Genomic DNA, 23,922 nt, shown 5'->3' with positions numbered 1-23,922 from the left:
AATGTGTGTGTGTCCACTCTTATTGGTTATTTCATTACACTTATATATTGATACAGGATTATCATGATTTTATTGTATATACAAGGTTTGTTTTGTTTTATTATTTTTAGGTGTGTTATATGTCCTTATGGTGAAAGATCGAGCATGCCCCTGATGCAGGCAGTTTGCTGCCGAAACATGTTAGGCTGTTATTAACCTGATAGGTCCATACGAGCATTTGCACACTGAAGGTTGCTTTTAATAAACTTCAGTTACCTGGCTTCGTTTTTCTTGTTCCCTGGATTGATGCTGCAGCTTTCTTTTGCTTCTCTGATAGTATTCCGCAACTCGTACGCATAAGTGCTAGGCACGCCCCCCTGATCCGCCATGCCCCTCCCAGGTCCACGCCCCCTTGCAATTGCGCATAATGGGGCCCTTTTACCAAGGCATGGTAGGGCTACCACACGGATAGCGTGCAAGAAAACAGCTCTACCCGCCGGGCATGCCGAGGCGCCCTGTGCTAGTTCCGGGTTTGTCGCACACAGTTTCCCACGCTAGAAAACAATTTTTATTTCTAGCGCGGGGGAGGCAGGGAGTAGGGCGTTCCCGGCGGTAATCGGGCAGCATGGGCACAGCGCATAAGCCCTTACCGCCTTCTAATAGGGCTCAGGCGGTAATAGCTGCATGCTAATTTGGAAATTAGCACATGGCTATCAATAGAAAAAAATGGAAAGTCGTCCATTTTCGAGCCATGCGAGATAGTCATTGGAGCACGCAGGAAACTACTTCCAGGCACTTTTTAGTACGGCTTAGTCAAAGGACCCCATAATCTGTAGAATCCTGACTAAAGGTAATTAGTGCCAATTAACACCAAATATAGGCAATAAGGGCCAGATTATATATGGTGTCTAAAAATTGGCGCTCAAATCAGTGCTGACTAAGTGTATTCTATTATCAGCGCCTAGATTTAGGTGCCAATTATAGAATATGCTTAGTTTGATATTTCAGCGCCTAAAACTACGCACATCCATTTACACCAACGAAAACATGGTGTAAATCCTGGCACGTAGATTTAGGTGCAGAAGGCCATATTCTATACACAAATTTCAGAATGCCCATGAAACACCCATTTCCCCACCATAACGCCCCCTTTTTGCCCGCACGCGTTAGAAGTTCGACCCACTTTGTTACAGAATACACTTAGCAAGTTGTGTGCGTAAATTCTAATCAGTGCCAATTAGTGCTTATTATTGCTTGTTAGGTTCTTTTCTCAGCGCTCACCTTGTCAAGCTTGTTAAGTTACTTGCATTGTTATAGAATCTGCTTGGATGTTGATGTGGCTGTCTTGGCACGCTATATATAATCTGGGGCTAAGTGTTTAACACCAGTTATCAGCTATATCTTATGTTTCAATGGTTTTTATTGATGATTTCACAAAATAAACAGCCAACAAGCTCAATTTACAGTAAATTGAGAACAAAACAAGAGCATCTGAATAAGCACAAAGTAATAATCTCATCATCAGAGTTTTCACATTTTTCTCCACATTCTGTCCAATCCCATACCCCCCCCCCCCCCCGAGACTAATATTTCAACATTTGTATTTAAATTTTCACAACCCAACTCTTCAACACATTCCAAGTATAACATAATAGCATAGCACCATCCCTAAGCATAAGTTATTGGACTCGCCAATTAAAATGTCAAGCCAAGAGTTCTATTTCTTATAGTCACCTTTTTCGTGGCTAGTCCATATATGTATAGTGCTGCCTGGTGTAAAAAGTATCACATTCCTATCCGAAATTCCTTCTTAGTTGTATTACAAGACTACTTTGCTATTGTTCCCCACACATCAAAACCTTCCCCTCATGTTCCCCCGCCCCCTCTTACCCCCCCCTTTCAGAAGCTGTCGAGGCTCAGCGCATCGCAATTCTAATGCACGAGGGGCACATCATCCACCCATCGCATGTTATTAAGGATAAGACTACGTCCTCTGGGGCTTAAAATTTGGAGATAAGGGTTCCAAATTGCCAAGTATGCCTTGCTCCTCTTAGGTGACCCTCTGGCATCTTTCACTTCCCAAGCTGCCAGTAAATGAATCTGATTTCTCCAGTGCCAATAAGCTGGCGCCTCTTACTGCAAAATGACTTTTTCCCCACTAGAGCAAATTTACGACAGAGTAACGCAGCAAATTTATTCACAGCAATAAAGGTTTGAGGATCATCCAAAGGTAGCTGCTCCACCGAACCCTCTATATCGCGAGCCAACAGCTGACTCAAGAATCTTTTGATTTTCTCCCAGAAAAGTTTAACTTGTGGGCATCCCCCCAAAAGATCAGCTAATTCTTAAATTAAGTTATTCACAGCATGATATTACCCAAAACGTCAAAAACGTTTTGTAAATATTTGGGCACCATACTTGTTTACTATTTCCCCAGCAGCTCGTAGTAGAGCTCTTAATGATTTTCGAGAGGGGACAATACGAGGACTTTCTGGTTAGGAGGGGGGTGTTTGGGATCTGGAAGAGGAGGATAATGAAGGGTGGGGGTGAGTTTAATATTTCAGTTGTGGGGGGGCGATAGGAGGGGTGTGGGAAGAGATAGATTAATAGCCGATTCCCAATTTAGGGGTCCTTTTACTAAGGTGCGCTGAAAAATGACCTGCGGTAGCGTAGGCGTGTGTTTTGGGCGCGCCCAGATCCATTTTTCAGCGCGCCTGCAAAAAAAATGCCTTTTTAAAAAAATGTTTGCTGAAAGTGGACGTGCAGCAAAATCGAAATTGGCACGCATCCATTTTGGGTCTGAGACCTTACTGCCAGCCATTGACCTAGCGGTAAAGACTCGCGCGGTAATGACCTACGCGTGTCAAATGCCACTTGGCGCGCTCCCAATACGTGCGTCTGAAAATCAAAATTAATTTTTCAGACGTGCGTATCGGACGCGCGCCAAAATTGAAATTACCGCAAGAGCCACGCGGTAGCCGGGCGGTAACTCCATTTTGGCGTACATTGGGCGTGCGGAGTCGCTTACGCTGCTTAGTAAAAGGGCCCCTTAGCGTGGAGAGCTATAAGAACCCAAGCTCTCTATGAATGCTCTGTTTGGGAAAATAATGTTTGAATTGTTCACATGTTTAAATATATATGGACTAAATGATGCTATTCTTGTACGTGAAACTTTGAGTGCTAAGTGTAAAATTGTGCATACAGATTTATAGAATTTGGGGGGTAATATTTTAGTCGTATGAATCACAAGTGAAACTGAAGCTAGCTGGTGGCTTGAGTGGAGATGCTCCCAAAGGAAGGGAAAATGGGAGAAAGGACTGGTCTAGTTTGTTTTTTGTTGGTTTGTTACATTTGTGCCCCGTGCTTTCCCCGCACTTTCCCACTCATGGCAGGCTCAATGTGGCTTGCATGGGGCAATGGAGGGTTAAGTGACTTGCCCAGAGTCACAAGGAGCTGCCTGTGCCTGAAGTGGGAATTGAACTCAGTTTCTCAGGACCAAAGTCCACCACCCTAACCACTAGGCCACTCCTCCACTGTTGCTACTATTTGAGATTCTACATGGAATGTTGCTATTCCACTAGCAACATTCCATGTAGAAGTCGACCCTTGCAGATCACCAATGTGGCCGCGCAGGCTTCTGCTTCTGTGAGTCTGACGTCCTGCACGTATGTGCAGGACGTCAGACTCACAGAAACAGAAGCCTGCGCAGCCTTCTACATGGAATGTTGCTAGTGGAATAACAACATTCCATGTAGAATCTCCAATAGTAGCAACAGTGGAGGAGTGGCCTAGTGGTTAGGGTGGTGGACTTTGGTCCTGAGAAACTGAGTTCAATTCCCACTTCAGGCACAGGCAGCTCCTTGTGACTCTGGGCAAGTCACTTAACCCTCCATTGCCCCATGTAAGCCGCATTGAGCCTGCCATGAGTGAGAAAGCGCAGGGTACAAATGTAACAAAAATAAAATAGATACAATTGGAGATTCTACATGGAATGTTGTTATTCCACTAGCAACATTCCATGTAGAATCTCCAATAGTAGCAACATTCCACGTAGAATCTCCAATAGTATCTATTTTATTTTTGTTACATTTGTACCCTGCGCTTTCTCACTCATGGCAGGCTCAATGCGGCTTACATGGGGCAATGGAGGGTTAAGTGACTTGCCCAGAGTCACAAGGAGCTGCCTGTGCCTGAAGTGGGAATCAAACTCAGTTCCTCAGTTCCCCAGGACCAGAGTCCACCACCCTAACCACTAGTTGTTCTGTAACTAACATTTTTCTCAACTTTCCCATTTAGTTAAAAATAGGAGGAAATGTCTTCAAGCCTAACCCTTTCTACAGATTTTAGTACTGCAGAGAACAGGCCTCAATATTTTCAAACCATTCGCATTGACCACAAGGAATGCCAACCATGAAGGTCAATCCTTGGGTTTACTTCTCAGTAGAGATGTACCTAAGCCAAAAGTTTTCATTTCCTTTTCAGTCTGGCTTTTTCTCCCAAATTTTTAGTGTTCTTTTGGCTTCTTTTAATTTAAATTTTATAGCCAATGCTATTGCATTTTATTGTGTACTAAGGTTATCAATAGAAATCAAACAAAATAAAACATGGAAAAGAAAATAAGATGATACCTTTTTTATTGGACATAACTTAATACATTTCTTGATTAGCTTTCGAAGGTTGCCCTTCTTCCTCAGATCGGAAAACGGTAACTGGGCGGTAATGACCTACGCGTGTCAAATGCCACTTGGTGTGCTCCCAATACATGCGTCTGATCTGAGGAAGAAGGGCAACTTTCGAAAGCTAATCAAGAAATGTATTAAGTTATGTCCAATAAAAAAGGTATCATCTTATTTTCTTTTCCATGTTTTATTTTGTTTGATTTCTATTGATAACCTTAAGAGTGGACTAACACGGCTACCACACTCCTCTACTTAAATTGTGTACTAATTAACTTAATGCACGTTAAGGGGTGGCCTAATGGTTAGAACACCTGTCTTGACATCCAGCGGTGGCCAAAGCCCACTGCTGCTCCTTGTGATCTTGGGCAAGTCACTTAATCCTCCATTGCCTCAGGTACAAAATTAGATTATGAGCCCTCCTGGGACAGAGAAGCATCCAGAGTACCTGAATGTAACTCACCTTGAGCTACTACTGAAAAGGTATGAGCAAAATCTAAATAAATAAAGATTCTAGAATTCTAAAGAATAACAAGATTCCATGCAGAATTTCAAAGTGTAGCAACATTCCATGTAGAACCCCAAAGAGTAACAAGATTTTTTTGGGGTGGAGGAGTGGCCTAGTGGTTAGAGCACTGGTCTTGCAATCCAGAGGTGGCCAGTTCAAATCCCACTGCTGCTCCTTGTAATCCTGGGCAAGTCCCTTAACCCTCCATTGCCTCAGGTACAAAATTAGATTATGAGCCCTCCTGGGACAGAGAAATATCCAGAGTACCTGAATGCAACTCACCTTGAGCTACTACTGAAAAGGTGTGAGCAAAATCTAAATAAATAATAAAAATTTGTCAGTTAAATGAACAATACACTCTAAATTTTTTCAGGTGCACAAACAAATTCACATTGTTACTTGTTAGCACTTGTTTAAGCTCTCTGGTATAGAACTGCAGGAGCTTCCTTTAGCCAGTGAAAGAGTACAATTCAAATTTATTTGACCTAGGTAAACTCACCAGTGTTGTTAAAGCTACACCAGAGGCGTAGCTAGGTGGGTTGCCTGGGGATTGGCCGCTCCCACTCATAGATTTCCAATGGCGCCAGCGCCTGTTTGTGACGCGTTCTGTCACACTCAAAATATGCGCCGGTGCCATCGGCAGTCCACTCTCTCCCCCCCCCCCCCCCCCCCCCTCAACCTGGCTACGCTTCTGAGCTACATATATACAGTGATTGGTCAATTTTCGTTATCCAGTAAATGACACTTTTTAAGAAGGAATGATGATTGACCAGTTGAGTTGACATGACTTGGAAGTTACAGGAAGATTACGTTTAGAGATCTTTTTTAGGCATTGTCACATTGATTAGAAAGATATTTTTGTCGTTATAAAACATAGGCGAGTACGGTCTGCGGAGAACGTTATTCTTCTTCTTGAAGCCCTCCTACTGGTCAAAACGTCGCAAGTATTACAGTGAGCTGGACGAGACAACCGTGAGTAGAAGTTTGGGTGTCGGTGAGATGGTGGAATCTATATCTTCAGAATTCAGAGGGAAGGAGGCTATCAGGTATGAACATTGACAAATTCTTCTGCACAGACTTCACTTATTATATTTAGCACTTCCTAAATGCTAGAGGGTAATGTTATAAAGCTTTTCCATGTTATAGGCCCATAAAAAGGAGGCACAGGGAATGAGCACACCTACTGTATGCGGTCTGCGTGTAGGCGCCCCCAGAGGGGCAGTTTGGGTGGAGCGGAGGTGGAGTTATGATGCACGTGCTTATTTTATAGAATAAGACAGTACACGCACGCATTTACATCATCTTCAGAACAGGGGTAAATTTGTATGTGGAAATTCGCACATTGGGGTTGGCAGGCTCTTAAGTTGAGGGAATGAATGTACGCTGAACGGAGAAATCTTAGCTTCCCGATGCAGAGTATTAAAACATGATCATGTCGAAGCTGAGATTCTGCTGCAAGAGATGTGGTTACAGGCAAGGGCTTTAATCTAGGAGGACAAGGCCCTCAACTCAACACAGCTTCTAGACCTACCCATGGAGAATAGCCACCCGGAAATCTACCCAGGGGGCGGACAATGTATCCCTTGCCTGAGAGAGGAAGGCCATAGTAAGGAAACTCAATAAAGACAGCTGCACCAGCTGGTCCACACCATCTGCTGGAGGTAGAGAAACACTAACTTCTGACTTCACCCATTCATACAAATGTTATCACTGGAAACTGTCATGTTTTTCAACCTCCATCTGCTGGTTGGGGGATATAACCCACCCTTTGGACTGGTCTAACTAGATGATAAGGAAATACAGAATTAGATGTTTTGATGCCTCAAATTTTCCTTCTTCATTTTTTTTATCATAAAAAAGCACTTAAACAGCCAGTACTAGCGCCAACTGCAGAAGTGCTTTGCAATATTGACCTTAGTATGTTTATGATGAGAGTCGTTCAGTTGAACATCTTGAACTATGGAGATTTTAAACAATGCTGAGAGTGGAAGTAGAATATGTCTGACCTTTTATAAGGCAGCTCTCTTCCTATATCTCCCCCTCTCCACCCTCAATATAGAGCATGGAGAAAGGTTGAAGATATTCCCTTTGAATAATCAATAAACCGCTGGCCTTATCCGATTAAGGCCGTGATGCACAAAACTCCAGGACATCAACGTGCGATTTAGACCGGCTCAGGCCGGTTTAGCCTGTACGGTGTTCTGTGAATCATGCACAGCAGGGGTTCTGCGAGCTCTTTTCTGTTCACGGTAGGAGCCAACGGGAATCGCATGCAAATTTATTCAAGCCAGCTGATTAGTATTTAAATGTGCATTCCAAGGGATGCGCAGCCGTTTACGAGCGATGCACAAAATGCAGCCTCTGACTTTTACCACAGAATTTTTATGGGAGGTCAGGAGCTGTCGGTAGCATGACGGCAAGAAGAGCGTGCAGCACGGACAGGAAGGAACTCATTTCCTGTTGGAGAGGTAGCGGCAGGAGCAGGAAGTGTAACAGCTGAGCTCGAACCTCCCCTAAAAGCAAGCGATGGGGAGATGAGAGCAGGAAAGAGCCTGGTCCCCGATCAGCAGCTGCAGAGCAGAAACACCCGGTGGGTGATATATCCCCCTCCCAGACTCTCAAAAGTGATCAGAAGGCAGAGTTGCACTACTGGTCAGGCTGTAACTGGCAAAACTGGACCCTGTTGGGAATTTGTACTTGGAAGGATAGGGGTGCGTGCTCCAGAAATGTTTTTTTTAAACCCCATCCCTTCGCTTAAATTTGACCATATCCTTCAGCAAAAGAATTCCACAGCCTAACAGGACTTCCTTTCAAATAATACTTGTGTGCTCTTCCATCAGTCAGTTGTTACATGTCTACAGCTGCTCTTTTTTATTCTGCACCCCCTCCCCCCCCCAGAAGGGGCTGTCCTTGCAAAAAAAAAAAAAAGCTACATATGGCTTTCATACATGCAGTTTGTATGTGTGTATGAAAGCTGTGTGTAGCACTCGTGGTTCTGGAAGAAAGCAGCGATCGCCCAAAACTCTCTTCTCCATTTGCTTGCTTCACACTAGGTTGCAGTTTTGGATGTCCGTGAAGCCCCCCCACCCCTCCCAGCCTCCTTACCGCTCGCTAAACTGGAAGTACCACCGGGCTACCGCAGCAGCCCGGTGGTAGATCCCACCCCCAGCCACCAGTGCCTGTACCAAAATCAGGCTTGTTTATAGCATTCAGAGAATCAGTTTGTTTCCCGTGGGTAAGGGGCTGCTAGACTATTGTGTTGATCAAACATTAAAGGCATCATGTAAATTCAAAACTGAAGTTGGGCAGACCTGAATAAATGACACATTTCCTTAAAATGTATTGTATTAATTTTTTTTTTTCATAGAATCAACTCTGTGCAAAAATCCTTCAGAAAGAAGCATGAACAGGTGGAGGCTGTGCGAGGTGTGTGCTGTTTGCTGTCCTTGTAATACAGTGAGATCACGTTATTATCATTACACTTTGGACCCTTTAGGGAGCTTTCTTGTGTTTCATAAAATATTTAAGGGGCCCTTTTACTAAGCTGTGTAGGCACGTACGCGCGTCCTACGTGCATCAATTTTGAACTACCGCCCGGCTACCGCGTGCCCTGGGCGGTAATTTTATTTTTTATGTGCATTCACTAAGCATGCTGGAAAATTTCCGGCGTGCGGCAATCGGCATTGCATGTGCGTAGACCATAACTGCCCAGTTAACGTGTGAGACTTTACCGCTAGGTCAATGGGTGGTGGTAAGGTCTCAGGCCAAAAAAGGACGCGTGGCAATTTTTATTTTGCCGCATGTCCATTATCGGCCCCCAAAAAAGAAAAAAGGCCGTTTTGCAGGTGGGCCGAAAAATGGACCTGTGTGCATCTAATACACGCGTCTACACCAGCGCAGGCCATTTTTCGGCGCACCTTAGTAAAAGGACCCCTAAAACAGGTACAGGAAAATGATGTAGCTTCTAAGGGTCCTTTTACTAAGCTACATTAAGTGCTACTGCAAGCTAAACAGAGCTTAAAATGGTGTACCACTGGACACTCTCAAGCGTCCTGCAGTAACAGCTAAATCAGCGCACGAACATAAGAGTAGCCATACTGAGTCAGTCCAATGGTCCATCTAGCCTAGTATCCTATTTCCAACAGTGGCCAAGCCAGGTCACAAGTACTTGGCAGAAGCCCAAATTGTGACAACATTCCATCTAGAACCCCAAAGAAAAGCAAGATTCTGGAATCCTAAAGAGTGACAAGATTCCATGCAGAAACTCAAATAGTAGCAACATTCCATGTAGAACCCCAAAGAATAGCAAGATTCTGGAATCCTAGAGAGTAGCAACATTCCATGCTACCAATCCCAGAGCAAGCAGTTGCTTCCCCCATATCTGTCTCAGTAGCAGACTATGGACTTTTCCTCCAGAAACATGTCCAAACCTTTTTGAAACCCAGATACACTAACCGCTGTTACTACATCCTCCGGGAAAGAGTTCCAGAGCTTAACTATTCATTGAGTGAAAAAATATTTTCCCCTATTTGTTTTAAAAGTATTTCCATGTAACTTCCTCGAGTGTCCCCTAGTCTTTGTACCTTTGGAACGAGTAAAACATCGATTTACTTCTACTCGTTCTACAGCTCTCAGGATTTTGTAGACCTCAATCATATCTCCCCTCATCTGTCTCTTTTCCAAGCTGAAGAGTCCTAACCATGCGCTAAAATATATTTTTCATTTTTTGAGGGGGCGTGTTAGAGCTTACTCGCTTAATTTGTTTAATGGCCACGTGCTAATAACAACAGTTCATGGCCATTAATACAAAAAAATAGAAAATCCTCCATTTTACAGCTGCAGTAAAAATGGCCTTAGTGTGTGGGAAAATCCTTCGCAAGGACGCACTAAGGCCACTTTTTTTTACCACAACTTAGTAAAAGGACCCCTTAAATCTTGAAGTTGAGGAGGGTTGTCTTTAGTCCCCTCCTTCCTTCACATAGTTTGCAGGTCTGTGGGTACTACAGACCTGTGGGCCTGAAAGCTGATTTGAAAGGGGCAGTCTCTAACTTCGCTAAATCCTTCCTCATATTATCCAAACCATCATGGGTGTCTATCCTATTGCAGATTTTGGTATCATCTGCAAAGGCAAACCTTACCAGACCGCCCTTCAGCAATATCGCTTACAAAAATGTTAAAAATAACCAGCCCAAGAACCGAACCTTGTGGCACACCACTGATAACATCCTTTTCCTCAGAATGAGCTCCATTTACCATTACCCTTTGTCGTCTTCCACTCAACCAGTTCCTAACTCAGTCATTCACTTTAGGACCCACACCAAGGGTGCTCAGTTTACTTATGAGTCGTCTATGTGGAACTGTGTCAAAGGCTTCGCTAAATCCTAAATACCCCACATCTAGCGCTCTCCCTCGATCCAACTCTCTTGTCACCCAGTCAAGGAAATTAACTGAAATGCTTTGATGTTTCACTCATATATACTGTCATCTACCAACATTTGCTTATTTCCGATCTGACGAAGAAGGGCAACCTTCGAAAGCTAATCAAGAAATGTATTAAGTTATGTCCAATAAAAAAGGTATCATCTTATTTTCTTTTGCATGTTTTATTTTGTTTTATTTCTATTGATTTTCAGTTCAGAATGTGATGTGAACTTACAGCAGCTCCTGGTGTCAGATAATAATAACGCTGTGCTTGTTTATACAGAATGACTGCGGACTTAGAGGGGAAGTTATCATTGTGGAGTGGAGGAGAGGCCTAGTGGTTAGAGTGGTGGACTTTGGTCCTGGGGAACTGGGTTCAATTCCCACTGTAGGCACAGGCAGCTCCTTGTGACTCTGGGCAAGTCACTTAACCCTCCATTGCCCCAGGTACAAATAAGTACCTGTACATAATATGTAAGCCACATTGAGCCTGCTATGAGTGGGAAAGCACGGGGTACAAATGTAAGAAAAATAAAATTGTGGGTTACTTTACTATTACCCCTGGTTATTAGTAGCTAGGGTCTCATTGCATAAAATGGGACCTGTGCTAAAATAGCATGAGTTAATGGTAAAATAACCCATCTTAACGGTAGCCCATGTTGATAACTTCCCTCCTTAGTGTGAAGAGTTTCAGTCTCTGGTAACCAGAGCTGATATTGTGATGTCATAATGGCTTGATTGTCCTATATTTGGCTCACTTTTATTACATATAGCAGTGATTTAATCAGAGCTGATATTGTGATGTTATACCTCATCCTACCAATGCCTAAGAGCCAACCTTATCAATGATGTCACAATGGCTTGATTGTCCTATACTTGGTTCACTTTTATTACATATAGCAGTGATTTAACCAGAGATGATATTGTGATGTCATAATGCCTCATTCCACCAATGCCTAAGACCCAACCTCATCAGTGATGTCACAATGGCTTGGCTCACCTTTATTACATATAGCAGTGATTTTGATTTCTAGAGACATTTCTCTTTTCTTTAATTAAGGGGGAAAGTTATCAATGTGGGCTACCATTAGGATGTGGTATTTTACTGTTAACCCCAGTTATTAGTTACTAGGTCTCATTTCATAAAATGGGACCTGTACTAAAAGCATGTGCTAGTGGTAAAATAACCCATCCTAACGGTAGCCCACATTGATAACTTCCTCCTTTAGACTTAAATTTACCTCTGTGGCCTTAAATACTGTTCCAAAGGTGGCCTTTCATTGTGGACCATGGTCAATCAGTTGATGCTGCTTTCACAAACTCTCATTCATGGTAGGACATTGGAATTTTTGTTTCTCTTTCTAAAATAGGTTTGTCATTTGAGATATACGAGGGTCAGATTACAGCACTGCTAGGCCATAGTGGAACTGGAAAAACCACACTGCTGAACATCCTCTGTGGCCTTTGCCCTCCCTCTGATGGTAAGAATTACAGTAGAAAGCAGGACCAGTTTAACCCAGGATCCAGGTGAGATTCAAAGGTGTTGAAAGCCTGCCACACCGGCTCACGCTTCACGGCGGCGAGAGCTGCTGCTCACCACTGTGCTCTCCTTCCTGCGCTGCCACCGACACGATTACAGGTTTAAGCACTGGAACAGGTACTTCCCGGTGTTGCGTTTAAACCTGTGGTGGTCCTGGCAGAACACCCCCAAAATATAGTTGATTTTGAGTTGGGCTCTAACTGAACATTTTCAGTGACACTAACCGGGTAGGTTTCGATGAAAACAACAGTGAGCCCCAAACACGCGATTTAACCACCAGGAGCCATTTCTGGCCAGTTAAATCGCTTTGAATATCGACCCCTTAGTTTATAGACACCTGTTAAAGAGGTTTATGTTTCTACAATACTTGTCCTGAAAAGGTCTGCTCGCCTAAGATTCTGTTTTGTAATAGTGGATTATGTTGATCAGGGTTATCTGGTAAAGGTCTTCTATTGATGTATTTTGAATTAGCTATTGTTGTGATAATTTTTACGTATGTACTGTATTATAGTAATGTAGCGTGTTTTATTGACTCTGCTGTAGTAGTTTGATGAACATTTGATTATGTAAGAATTTTTGCTAAACTGCAGTGCGCCTTGAATAGGGTTACCGTATTTTGTCCTCTGAAAAAGAGAACACATGCCACGCCCATTCCCCACCCATGTCACGCCCACACCACACCCCTGCCCCACCCACACCACACCCCTTTCGTATCATCCCGGCCCTGTCACATATTCCCGTCCCATCCCCTCCCCCCCAGGTCACATTCCCCTCCCCTGCCCCTCCCGTCACCTTCCCTCCCCTCCCCCTTGTCACATAGTCCCCTCCCCTTCCCTTCCTATCTCCCCTGGTGGTCTAGTGACCTCTTTGGGGCAGGAAAGAGCCCCCTCTTTCCTGCCCGGAGCGCTGCCTGCCCTTGCCCTGCATCCTTCTCGGTCTCGGCTGGGGATTCAAAGTGGCCGCTCAGAGTTGAAGCGGCCTCGCGAGACTTCAACTCTTGGTGGCCATTTTGAATCCCCAGCCAAGACCGAGAAGGATTAAGGGCAAGGCAGCGCTCCGGGCAAGAAAGAGGGGGCTCTTTCCTGCCCCGAAGAGGTCACTAGACCACCAGGGCAGATAGTAAAGAAGGGGAGGGGAGACCCACGGTGCCGCCCGCACGCAAGCCCGAACTTTTGTCCAGAAATCCGGACAAACGTGCGTGCGGGCAAAACCCGCCGGATGCCCCGGACATGCCCTGAAAAAGAGGACATGTCCGGGGAAATCCGGACGAATGGTAACCCTAGCCTTGAACTAACAGCAGGTAAATCGATTAGTAAATTAAATGAAATCAATTGTATTCCCCTTCCACCTACCCATCACAGGGTTCGCTACTGTCTACGGATACAGAGTCACAGAAATCGATGAGATGTTGGAATTGAGAAAAATGATTGGAGTTTGCCCGCAATCGGATGTCCATTTTGAACATCTCACGGTGGAAGAGAATTTGTCTGTGTTTGCTGCAGTTAAAGGAGTTGAGCTCAGTGAGGTAGGGTCGTGCCGAGGCGTGCCTGCTGTATTCACTCTGTGCGCATGCTGTCTGTTAATCTGCTGGAGGAAAAGCCGCCTTCCAATTTATTTATTTATTTATTGAATTTCTATCCCACATTTTCCCACCTATTTGCAGGTTTACAGAGTTTGGATTCTGACATAGTTAATCCATGATATCATTTACAATTAGTAATGTTCAGAGATTAGGTAAGGGTAGAGAGAATGGAGACCAGTAGATTTTTCTGACATTAAAGAAGGGTAGATTGGGGTTTTTTTTCCTGTTAATTGTAGTGACAGCAGGGCTTTTTTTGAGGGGGTACTTGGTACTGAGTACCGGCACCTTTTCCGTTGTCTGTTAAAATTGACCCATGGACTCCAAGTTTTAATGAAAGAGCTCAGGCTCTACACACCAATTCTGCCTTGCCGTAGGTTCTGTGACCGGTTGCAGGGGGCCTGGCTATTATGGGGTGGGACCCTCAGTGATCACCCCTCCCTTGGTGGCCTAGCATTTGAGTACTGGCACCTTTTTTGCTAGAAAAAATGCACTGGGTGACAGTGAAACAGTGGTTTCCAGCCTTTCTTATTTCATGGCATACCTGGTATAGGGTTCTTTGATGTGGCACATCACCTTTCCTTGCCGGTGGAATTAAATGTAAGTGGTGTTAGTATAATATATATTTTTTTCGTCAGTATAATGTAAATTTGACTACACTGTACCCAACACCCGAAGAAACAGTGAAAATAACAGGCATAAAAACGTAATCGAGACAGTTTGCTTTCAGTAAGCAAGTCTTGCGTTTCCATGCAACAGCAAAGCACGGGGTTTGAAGGGATTGTGATTTCAGTTTGCCCTTTGCCATGCTCAGTTATGTTCCTTTCCTTTACAGGTGCAGAGAGTTTTGCAAGATTTGGATATGCAGGCCATCAAAGACAACCAAGCGAGAGCGTTGAGTGGAGGGCAGAGGAGGAAGTTGACCCTTGGAATTGCGATCATAGGGAATCCAAAGGTGAAGGAAGAAAAGAGGCGAGGGGTGTTGCAGAAATGGCAGCCTTGTTTACAACGCTGTGAAAAATGAAGGGGCCGATAGTCACGGCAGCTAGCCCGGCCAACTCCCGCGGTCACCGCTAATCCCCGATATTCAATGCCGGGCCGTTTCCTGAGACCAGCATTGAATATCCGTTTTATTTTTGGCCGGTTAGAAGATATTCAGACTTAAAACCGGTCAAATATATCCCACATATTCACGTGGCCATACAGTGGGGGAAATAAGTATTTGATCCCTTGCTGATTTTGTAAGTTTGCCCACTGACAAAGACATGAGCAGCCCATAATTGAAGGGTAGGTTATTGGTAACAGTGAGAGATAGCACATCACAAATTAAATCCGGAAAATCACATTGTGGAAAGTATATGAATTTATTTGCATTCTGCAGAGGGAAATAAGTATTTGATCCCTCTGGCAAACAAGACCTAATACTTGGTGGCAAAACCCTTGTTGGCAAGCACAGCGGTCAGACGTCTTCTGTAGTTGATGATGAGGTTTGCACACATGTCAGGAGGAATTTTGGTCCACTCCTCTTTGCAGATCATCTCTAAATCATTAAGAGTTCTGGGCTGTCGCTTGGCAACGCGCAGCTTCAGCTCCCTCCATAAGTTTTCAATGGGATTAAGGTCTGGTGACTGGCTAGGCCACTCCATGACCCTAATGTGCTTCTTCCTGAGCCACTCCTTTGTTGCCTTGGCTGTATGTTTTGGGTCATTGTCGTGCTGGAAGACCCAGCCACGACCCATTTTTAAGGCCCTGGCGGAGGGAAGGAGGTTGTCACTCAGAATTGTACGGTACATGGCCCCATCCATTCTCCCATTGATGCGGTGAAGTAGTCCTGTGCCCTTAGCAGAGAAACACCCCCAAAACATAACATTTCCACCTCCATGCTTGACAGTGGGGACGGTGTTCTTTGTGTCATAGGCAGCATTTCTCTTCCTCCAAACACGGCGAGTTGAGTTCATGCCAAAGAGCTCAATTTTTGTCTCATCTGACCACAGCACCTTCTCCCAATCACTCTCGGCATCATCCAGGTGTTCACTGGCAAACTTCAGACGGGCCGTCACATGTGCCTTCCGGAGCAGGGGGACCTTGCGGGCACTGCAGGATTGCAATCCGTTATGTCATAATGTGTTACCAATGGTTTTCGTGGTGACAGTGGTCCCAGCTGCCTTGAGATCATTGACAAGTTCCCCCCTTGTAGTTGTAGGCTGATTTCTAACCTTCCTCATGATCAAGGATACCCCACGAGGTGAGATTTTGCGTGGAGCCCCAGATCTTTGTCGATTGACAGTCATTTTGTACTTCTTCCATTTTCTTACTATGGCACCAACAGTTGTCTCCTTCTCGCCCAGCGTCTTACTGATGGTTTTGTAGCCCATTCCAGCCTTGTGCAGGTGTATGATCTTGTCCCTGACATCCTTAGACAGCTCCTTGCTCTTGGCCATTTTGTAGAGGTTAGAGTCTGACTGATTCACTGAGTCTGTGGACAGGTGTCTTTCATACAGGTGACCATTGCCGACAGCTGTCTGTCATGCAGGTAACGAGTTGATTTGGAGCATCTACCTGGTCTGTAGGGGCCAGATCTCTTACTGGTTGGTGGGGGATCAAATACTTATTTCCCTCTGCAGAATGCAAATAAATTCATATACTTTCCACAATGTGATTTTCCGGATTTAATTTGTGATGTGCTATCTCTCACTGTTACCAATAACCTACCCTTCAATTATGGGCTGCTCATGTCTTTGTCAGTGGGCAAACTTACAAAATCAGCAAGGGATCAAATACTTATTTCCACCACTGTATATAGCCGCTAAAGTGGGGCTGAAAATCGGCAGATAGCCGGTTATGTGTTCCTCTTACTAAGGTGTGCCGAAAAATGGGCTGCCCTAGTGTAGGCTCATGTTTTGAGTGCGCGCAGATCCATTTTTCAGCGTGCCTGTGAAAAAAAAAGCCTTTTTAAAATTTTTGCCGAAAATGGACGTGCAGCTAAATAAAAATTGGCGCACGTCCATTTTACATAGTAACATAGTAGATGATGGCAGAAAAAGACCTGCAAGGTCCATCCAGTCTGCCCAACAAGATAAATTCATATGTGCTACTTTTTATTTGTACCTGTCCTCTTCAGGGCACAGACCTTATAAGTCTGGCCAGCACTATCCCCGCCTCCCAACCACCAGCCCCGCCTCCCACCACCAGCTCTGGCACAGACAGTATAAGTCTGCCCAGCACTATCCCCGCCTCCCAACCACCATCCCCGCCTCCCACCACCAGCTCTGGCACAGACCGTATAAGTCTGCCCAGCACTCTCCCTGCCTCCCTCCACCGGCTCTGGCACAGACCGTATAAGTCTGCCCAGCACTATCCCCGCCTCCCAACTACCAGTCCCGCCTCCCACCACCAGCTCTGGCACAGACTGTATAAGTCTGCCCAGCACTATCCCCGCCTCCCAACCACTAGCCCCGCCTCCCACCACCGGCTCTGGCACAGACCGTATAAGTCTGCCCAGCACTATCCCCGCCTCCCAACCACTAGCTTCGCCTCCCACCACCGGCTCTGCCACATAAACTCGGCTAAGCTCCCAAGGATACATTTTAGGTCTGAGACCTTAACCACCAGCCATTGGCTTAGTGGTAAGGTCTCACGCGTTAACCGTGCGGTAATCGTCTACGCGCATAGAATGATGATTACCACCCCGTTTCCGGCGTGCATAGCGGACGCACGTAAAAATGAAATTACTGTCCGGGCCTCACGGTAACCAGGCGGTAACTCCAAATTGATGCACGTCGGGCGCGTGCGTAAGCACCTATGTGGCTTAGTAAAAGGGCCCCATTATGTCCACTGATAAAACTAGCTAGCTGCTAACCGGTGGTACTCGGCAGGAGATAGTTGGAAATTTCCTGCTGAATATCGCCGGCTAGCCAGCTCTGGGGCATTTAACCGACCAGGTGCCGATTCTGGCTGGTTAAATGCTTTTGAAGATCGGGGAATCAAGAGTACTTTTCATGTACTTGGGCCTTGCAGTCAAACCAGGCTGATGTAAAAAGCTGCATGAGGCTTGCCGGAGAATGTGGTTAAGGCGGTTAGCTTAGCAGAGTTTAAGAAAGGTTTGGACGGCTTCCTGAAGGAAAAGGCCATAGAATGTTATTAAAGGAATGTAGGGAAAAATTCACTGTTCCTGGGACAAGCAGTACAAAATGCTTTGCTCCGTGGATCTTGTCGGGTGATTGTGACCTGGATGGGCCACTGTCGGAGACAGGGTGCTGGGCTAGATGGACCTTTGGTCTGTCTCAGTGTGGCGATGCTTATGTCTTATGTCTTTGCTGCCCTGTTTCTGCTGACGCTTATGTGCTAACATTACTTCCGATGCAGGAAGGGTTGTAGGTGCACAAGAAACGTACTCTTAACGGTGGAATTCTAGAACTTGGCACCTTCGCACGCTGAGCAGCGGTTCTCGAATGGCATCTGTGCGCAAGATGCAGCCATAGACTATTAGTGTAAACCCAAACTGACGTGCCCATATTTAAGCATTACCAAGTGCGCCGTGCAAGCAGCGTAACTTAGAAGTTAAGTGCAGGGCTGATCCGTGCTAAGCTACTATTTTGTAAAGGACGCTCTATACAGATCAGGCGTAAGTTTGGCGCCTATATTAGGTGTGGAAATTGCTGTTCGATAAAGAACGTGTGTTCTTTATAGAATAGAGCAGGCTTGTCCAACCTGTTTCTATTGGGGGCCACATTTTATATTTTGTAACATTCAGAACCCCCCAAAACCCACTGTACCCACATGTAAGTGCCCCCCTTCACCCCTTAGGGCTATGGTAGTGTTGTAGAGTTGTGGGGAGTGGGTTTTGGGGGGGATTTGGGGGGGGCTCAGCACCCAAGGAGCTATGCACCTGGGAGCAATTTTTGAAGTCCACTGCAGTGCCCCCTAGGGTGCCCGGTTGGTGTCCTGGCACGTCAGGGGGACCAGTGCACTACAAAATGCTGGCCCCTCCCACGACCAAATGCCTTGGATTTGGCCGGGTTTGAGATGGCCGACCTTGGTTTCCATTATCGACGAAAACCGATGCCGGCCATCTCAAACCCGGCCATCTCTGACATTTGGCCGTCCCCAACCGAATTATCGAAATGAAAGATGGCCACCCATGTAGATAGCCAGCGCCGTTCGATTATGCCCCTCCAAATGAACCATGTTGGTCTTTATCTGCCATATGCTACATTATTATATTATCAGATAAAAATTCCCTTACTATTTAATTTTTTGTGATATTCTCTAGGTATTACTTTTGGACGAGCCAACTGCTGGTATGGACCCCTGCGCTCGACATGGGGTCTGGAATCTCCTAAAGCTGCGGAAGGCGGATGGGGTGATAGTATTCAGCACCCATTTTATGGAGGAGGCAGATATTCTTGCTGGTAAACGGTGTTTGCACACTGTACCACAAATGCGTGCTTGAGGCTGCATGTTCTAGAGGTTGTTCAAATGTTAGACCTCTGTACTTCAAAAATACACGGACTAGGGGGCACACGATGAAGCTACTAACTAGTAAATTTAAAACAAATCGGAGAAACTATTTCTTCACTCAACGTGTAATTAAACTCTGGAATTTGTTGCCAGAGAATGCGGTAAAAGCAGTTAGCTTAACAGGGTTTAAAAAACATTTGGACAAGCTCCTAAAAAATTTTTTCCCATAAACCGGATAAATAGCATGAAATCTGTTTTACTGTTTTGGGATCTACCGGGCACTTGGACCTGGATTGGCCACTGGTGGAAACAAGATACAGGGCTTGATGGACCTTTACTACGTAAGCATCAGTATGTTGATGTTTATGTACTTAGGCCAGTGCTAGTTACATGGTTAGCATATTTTCAAACACCCCCTACTCTTGCATCTAATACCCGAAGCTGTCAGCTCAGTTCATCAAAACATATCGTAAATTCCGAGCGCTCCCTTCCTGGTAAGGTGAAGCTATATTGGTTCCTGTTTGAAAATATCCTGTAGTAAGTTTGAGTGAGATGCCTCTGTGCTTTTTCTTTTCCAGATCGGAAGGTTGTGATTTCACAAGGAACGGTGAAATGCATTGGCTCATCTCTCTTTCTCAAAATCAAATGGGGAGTGGGTTACTGCCTTAGGTACTGTTTTTAACATTTGCAGCCTTGCAACACTTGTGCTTCTTCATTTTCCCTCTCCGTCCTTCAGGTCTGAAGTAATTTTCCGGTAGGGATGGGCAGCCAAAAAAGTTTCATGTCATTTTCTTCCCTTTTTTTTTTTTTGTTTTTTGTTCCAGAACAAATGTCAGTAAGAGTGAACCCTTTTTCAAAAGGAGTGTACAGGAAGTGTAAAGATGGTGCATGCATATGTGATAGATATCCGTTTGGATACAGAAAGTGAAAGTGCCTTGGTGCTTTGTAGCTTTTACTATATGAGACGCAGGTGCTAGTCACCGAAACACGGCCCGTGTCGGGTCTTTTTGTCAAGGCTCATTCATTAAAGAACTGTGTTCCATTTTTAAAGGCCCGTGGTGCTGTTTTTTTTGTTTGGCATGCATGTATGAACCATCAGGAAAGAGTTCACTGCACTGTTGCCTCTAAGCTGAGCCAGAGTCCTCCAGCTGCATTGCTACCAGCAGGGGGTGGCGCTTCAATATTGTGTTTTCAATCTCTAGGGACAGGCAGGTTCCCTGGAGTCCGCAGAACTTGCCTGTCCCTCACTATTGTAAACGTGATAGTGAAACAGCACCCCCTAGTGGTATGAGTATAGACAGAGGACTCTCAGCTTAGAGGGAACAGCGGTGAGCTCTCTTTGCAAATAGTATGCACTGCTTAGACGAGAGTACACTATTATATGCAAACGACATTTCATTGCAAACGACTGCCCATCCCTAGGGTTACCATATGTCCGGATTTCCCCGGACATGCCCACTTTTTGAGGACATGTCTGGGGCGTCCGGCGGGTTTTGCCCGCCTGCCTGTTTGTCCGGATTTCTGGACGGGCGGGCGGGCAGGCGAGCAGCGCCGTAGGTCTCCCCTCCCCTCACCTCCCCTCCCCTTACTTGCTTACTATCTGCCCTGGTGGTCTAGTGACCTCTTTGGGGCAGGAAAGAGCCCCCTCTTTCCTGCCTGGAACGCTGCCTGTCCTTGCGCTGTATCCTTCTGAGTCTCGGCTCGGGATTCAAAATGGCCACCGAGAGTTGAAGCGGCATCGCGAGACTTCAACTCTTGGCGGCCATTTTGAATCCCAAGCCGAGACCGAGAAGGATGCAGGGCAAGGCAGCGCTTCGGGCAGGAAAGAGGGGGCTCTTTCCTGCCCCGAAGAGGTCACTAGACCACCAGGGCAGTAGATAGTAAGTAAGGGGAGGGGAGGGGAATATGTGACAAGGGGGGGGGAGGTGGCAGGGGGGCAGGGGAGGGGAATATGTGACGGGGCGGGGTGAGTGAGAAAGGGCGGGGTGAGGATCCAAAAGGGATATGGTGTGGGCGGAGCAGGGGCAGGGCATGGGGCGTGACATGTGTCCTCTTTTTCAGAGGCCAAAATATGGTAACCCTACCCATCCCTACTTTCCAGATGTTCTGTCTAAAATGAGCCATTTTACATATGTTCTGTGTTAGAAGAAGGCTAAAGTGTGTCGGAGTAGTTAGATTCCAGCTGATATTCAAAATGAGTTTACTGGCTAGAAATGGCTGCCAACCGGTTGAATTGATTCTTCGCGGCTATATGGTCATTTTCAGTGGCACTTGAGCAGTTATCTTTACTGAAAATGACCAGTTAGCGCCAAATTCAAAAGCGGCTATCTAGTGGGATTCTAGGGGCGGAGTCAGGTTAAGTGCTGATATTCAGCCCCTCACCGCTTAAATCGGACCGCATAAATAAATAGCAGTCCTATGATTTGGCTTATGGGGCAGGGGTTGAATATTGACTTAGCCAGCTGAAAACAAACAAACAAACAAACGGATATTCAGTGCCGAAACCCAGACAGAGCCCAGCTCTGAATATCCGGGAACAACACCAGTGGCAGGTAGCAAAATGCTCTCTGCTGCCAGCTGAATATCGGGGGGGGGGGGGGGGGGGGGGGATTGTGTTTTGTGTGTTTTATAGTTGTTCAGAAGAGAAAGAAGACCGCAGAAGTGGAAGACTGTGGTCCACTACGTATAGGAGTCCAAACAAAGGAGTAGTTTTTTTAAAGTTTAAAATTTTATTGCATTTTTCTGATAGTACATTCATAACCATCCAGCCGTCAAATATACAACAATTTTGTGTCCGGCTCGTAACTTCGTCTTAACGTACAGATTTACGAACTACCTGTTAATCCAAACCCTCAACACCACCCCAATTTCCCCCACTACTTCCTCTGCACAGTTCCTTCCTACTTTATTACCCCCTATTATTCCCCCCCCCATTTTAATTGACCTATTATCTATCACGGGTGAAGGTTCCACATGACCCCTAATACCCCCCTTTTCCCCCCTCCCCTTACTATATAGACCCTTGAACCCCTACTCCTACCCTCCCCCTTCCCTCCCCCCACCCCAGAATGTCTCTCCGACCCCTTTAAAGTTTCTCCAGCATTTGCTGAAGTCCTTTCCATCCCCTTTTGTGTTTAAGTTCACCTTCAACAAAGGAGTAGTTTGACCAACAAGGCAACCTCCAATAACAACAGGAAGATGGAGCTACAGTGGAAAAAACTTCATTAATGCCCGACACGGCACCATGTTTCGGCCAGTTGCCTGCCTCAGGGGCCTTGATATGAATATGTAAACTTGGGGAGGGGGCTTGCAGCACTTGCTGTCTTCACAGCGATCACCTACTTTAGCGCTTTTTACCTACCTCTCTTCTGCACTGAGCGTCTCTTTTAAGACAACCAAGTGCTGCAACCCCCCAAGTTTACATATTCATATCAAGGCCCCTGAGGCAGGCAACTGGCCGAAACACGGTGCCGTGTTGGGCATTAATAAAGTTTTTTTCAACTGTAGCTTCTTATTGTTGTTTAGGTCAGGGGTTCCCAAACCTGTCCCGGGGGACCACCATCCGGTCGGATTTTCAGGATGTCCACAATGAATATGCATGACAGAAATCTGAAGGTGGTGCCTGCAAGTCTGTCTCATGAATATTCATGGCTACTCAATCTTCAACAACTGTTATAAACATAACAAATCTTTATTTAAACAAATCTTTTACATATAAATAACTCACCATATATCATCTAAAACACCCCCAATATACATCCATTCATTCAATCCATTCAACCATATATGCATACCATAAAACCATCATTATTTTTAATCTTCTATTACAAAAACATTAATAACTCCAAATGATCCTAGTATCCCAAAGGTATTTATGAGTACTGTCTTACGATACCTCCTACACAGTTATCTGTTCTCGTCCTGTGTGAATTTTCTCTTTAAACAGAATGTTCTTAACAGTTCTTCTCTCTTTTCTTCTTTATTGCTTCGTATTTATGTACTTCACCCTCCTTTCAAAACTAAACCAATTTCAGTCTTTAACTTCGGAGTGCAATCCCTTTAGGCATCCATACTCATTTGGAAGTCAAAATTCCATATAGTGCTGATCAGGGGCGTATCTGGACTCTGGCGGTAGGGGGGGCCAGGGCCAGAGCCAGAGGGAAGGGGGCACATTTTAGCCCCCCCCCCGGCGCCACCAATCCCCCCCCCCCGCCATTTCCGGACCCCCCCGCCACTGCCAGACCCCCCCCTCGCCACCAATGACACTCTCCACCCCCTCCCGCCGCCGCCAACCCTCCCCCGCTGCTGTCACTTACCTTTGCTGGCGGGGGACCCCAACCCCCCGCCAGCCGAGGTCCTCTCTTCCATGCAGGCTGCAAGTTGCAATGCTTCCTGTTCTTCTGAGTCTGACGTCCTGCACGTACAACGCGCAGGACGTCAGACTGAGTTCCAAATTCTGAGTCTGACGTCCTGCGCGTTGTACGTGCAGGACGTCAGACTCAGAAGAACAGGAAGCGTTGCAACTTGCATCCTGCACGGAAGAGAGGACTTCGGCTGGCGGGGGCTTGGGGTCCCCCGCCAGCAAAGATCGGCGACGGGTTGGTGGCGGGCGTGCGGGAGGGAGGGGGAGGTGGAGAGGGACGATGGTAGGGGGGTCCAGGGCGAAATCTGCGGGGGCCCAGGCCCCTGTGGCCCCACGCAGATACGCCCCTGGTGCTGATATTATCGGGCAGCATCCACGCCCTTAAATCGGCTTACA

General features: G+C 45.8%; 1 protein-coding gene across 1 annotated transcript in view; it reads left to right on the top strand.

Moving 5' to 3' along the window:
- ABCA5 (ATP binding cassette subfamily A member 5) overlaps positions 1-23,922 on the top strand; it is a 135,692-nt gene that overhangs the window by 43,896 nt on the left and 67,874 nt on the right. Inside the window, exons 10-16 of the mRNA XM_030208503.1 lie at positions 6,041-6,209; positions 8,531-8,589; positions 11,955-12,065; positions 13,486-13,649; positions 14,539-14,658; positions 18,976-19,114; positions 19,742-19,832. Coding sequence (XP_030064363.1) covers positions 6,041-6,209; positions 8,531-8,589; positions 11,955-12,065; positions 13,486-13,649; positions 14,539-14,658; positions 18,976-19,114; positions 19,742-19,832 — 853 coding nt within the window. The remainder of the gene's footprint in view (positions 1-6,040; positions 6,210-8,530; positions 8,590-11,954; positions 12,066-13,485; positions 13,650-14,538; positions 14,659-18,975; positions 19,115-19,741; positions 19,833-23,922) is intronic.

This window comes from Microcaecilia unicolor, chromosome 6 (genome assembly GCF_901765095.1).
Source record: "Microcaecilia unicolor chromosome 6, aMicUni1.1, whole genome shotgun sequence".
In the NCBI taxonomy this organism is placed as follows: Eukaryota; Metazoa; Chordata; class Amphibia; order Gymnophiona; family Siphonopidae; genus Microcaecilia; species Microcaecilia unicolor.
The sequence above is the reverse complement of the archived record's forward strand: the minus strand, read 5'-3'. Positions and strand labels throughout refer to the sequence as shown.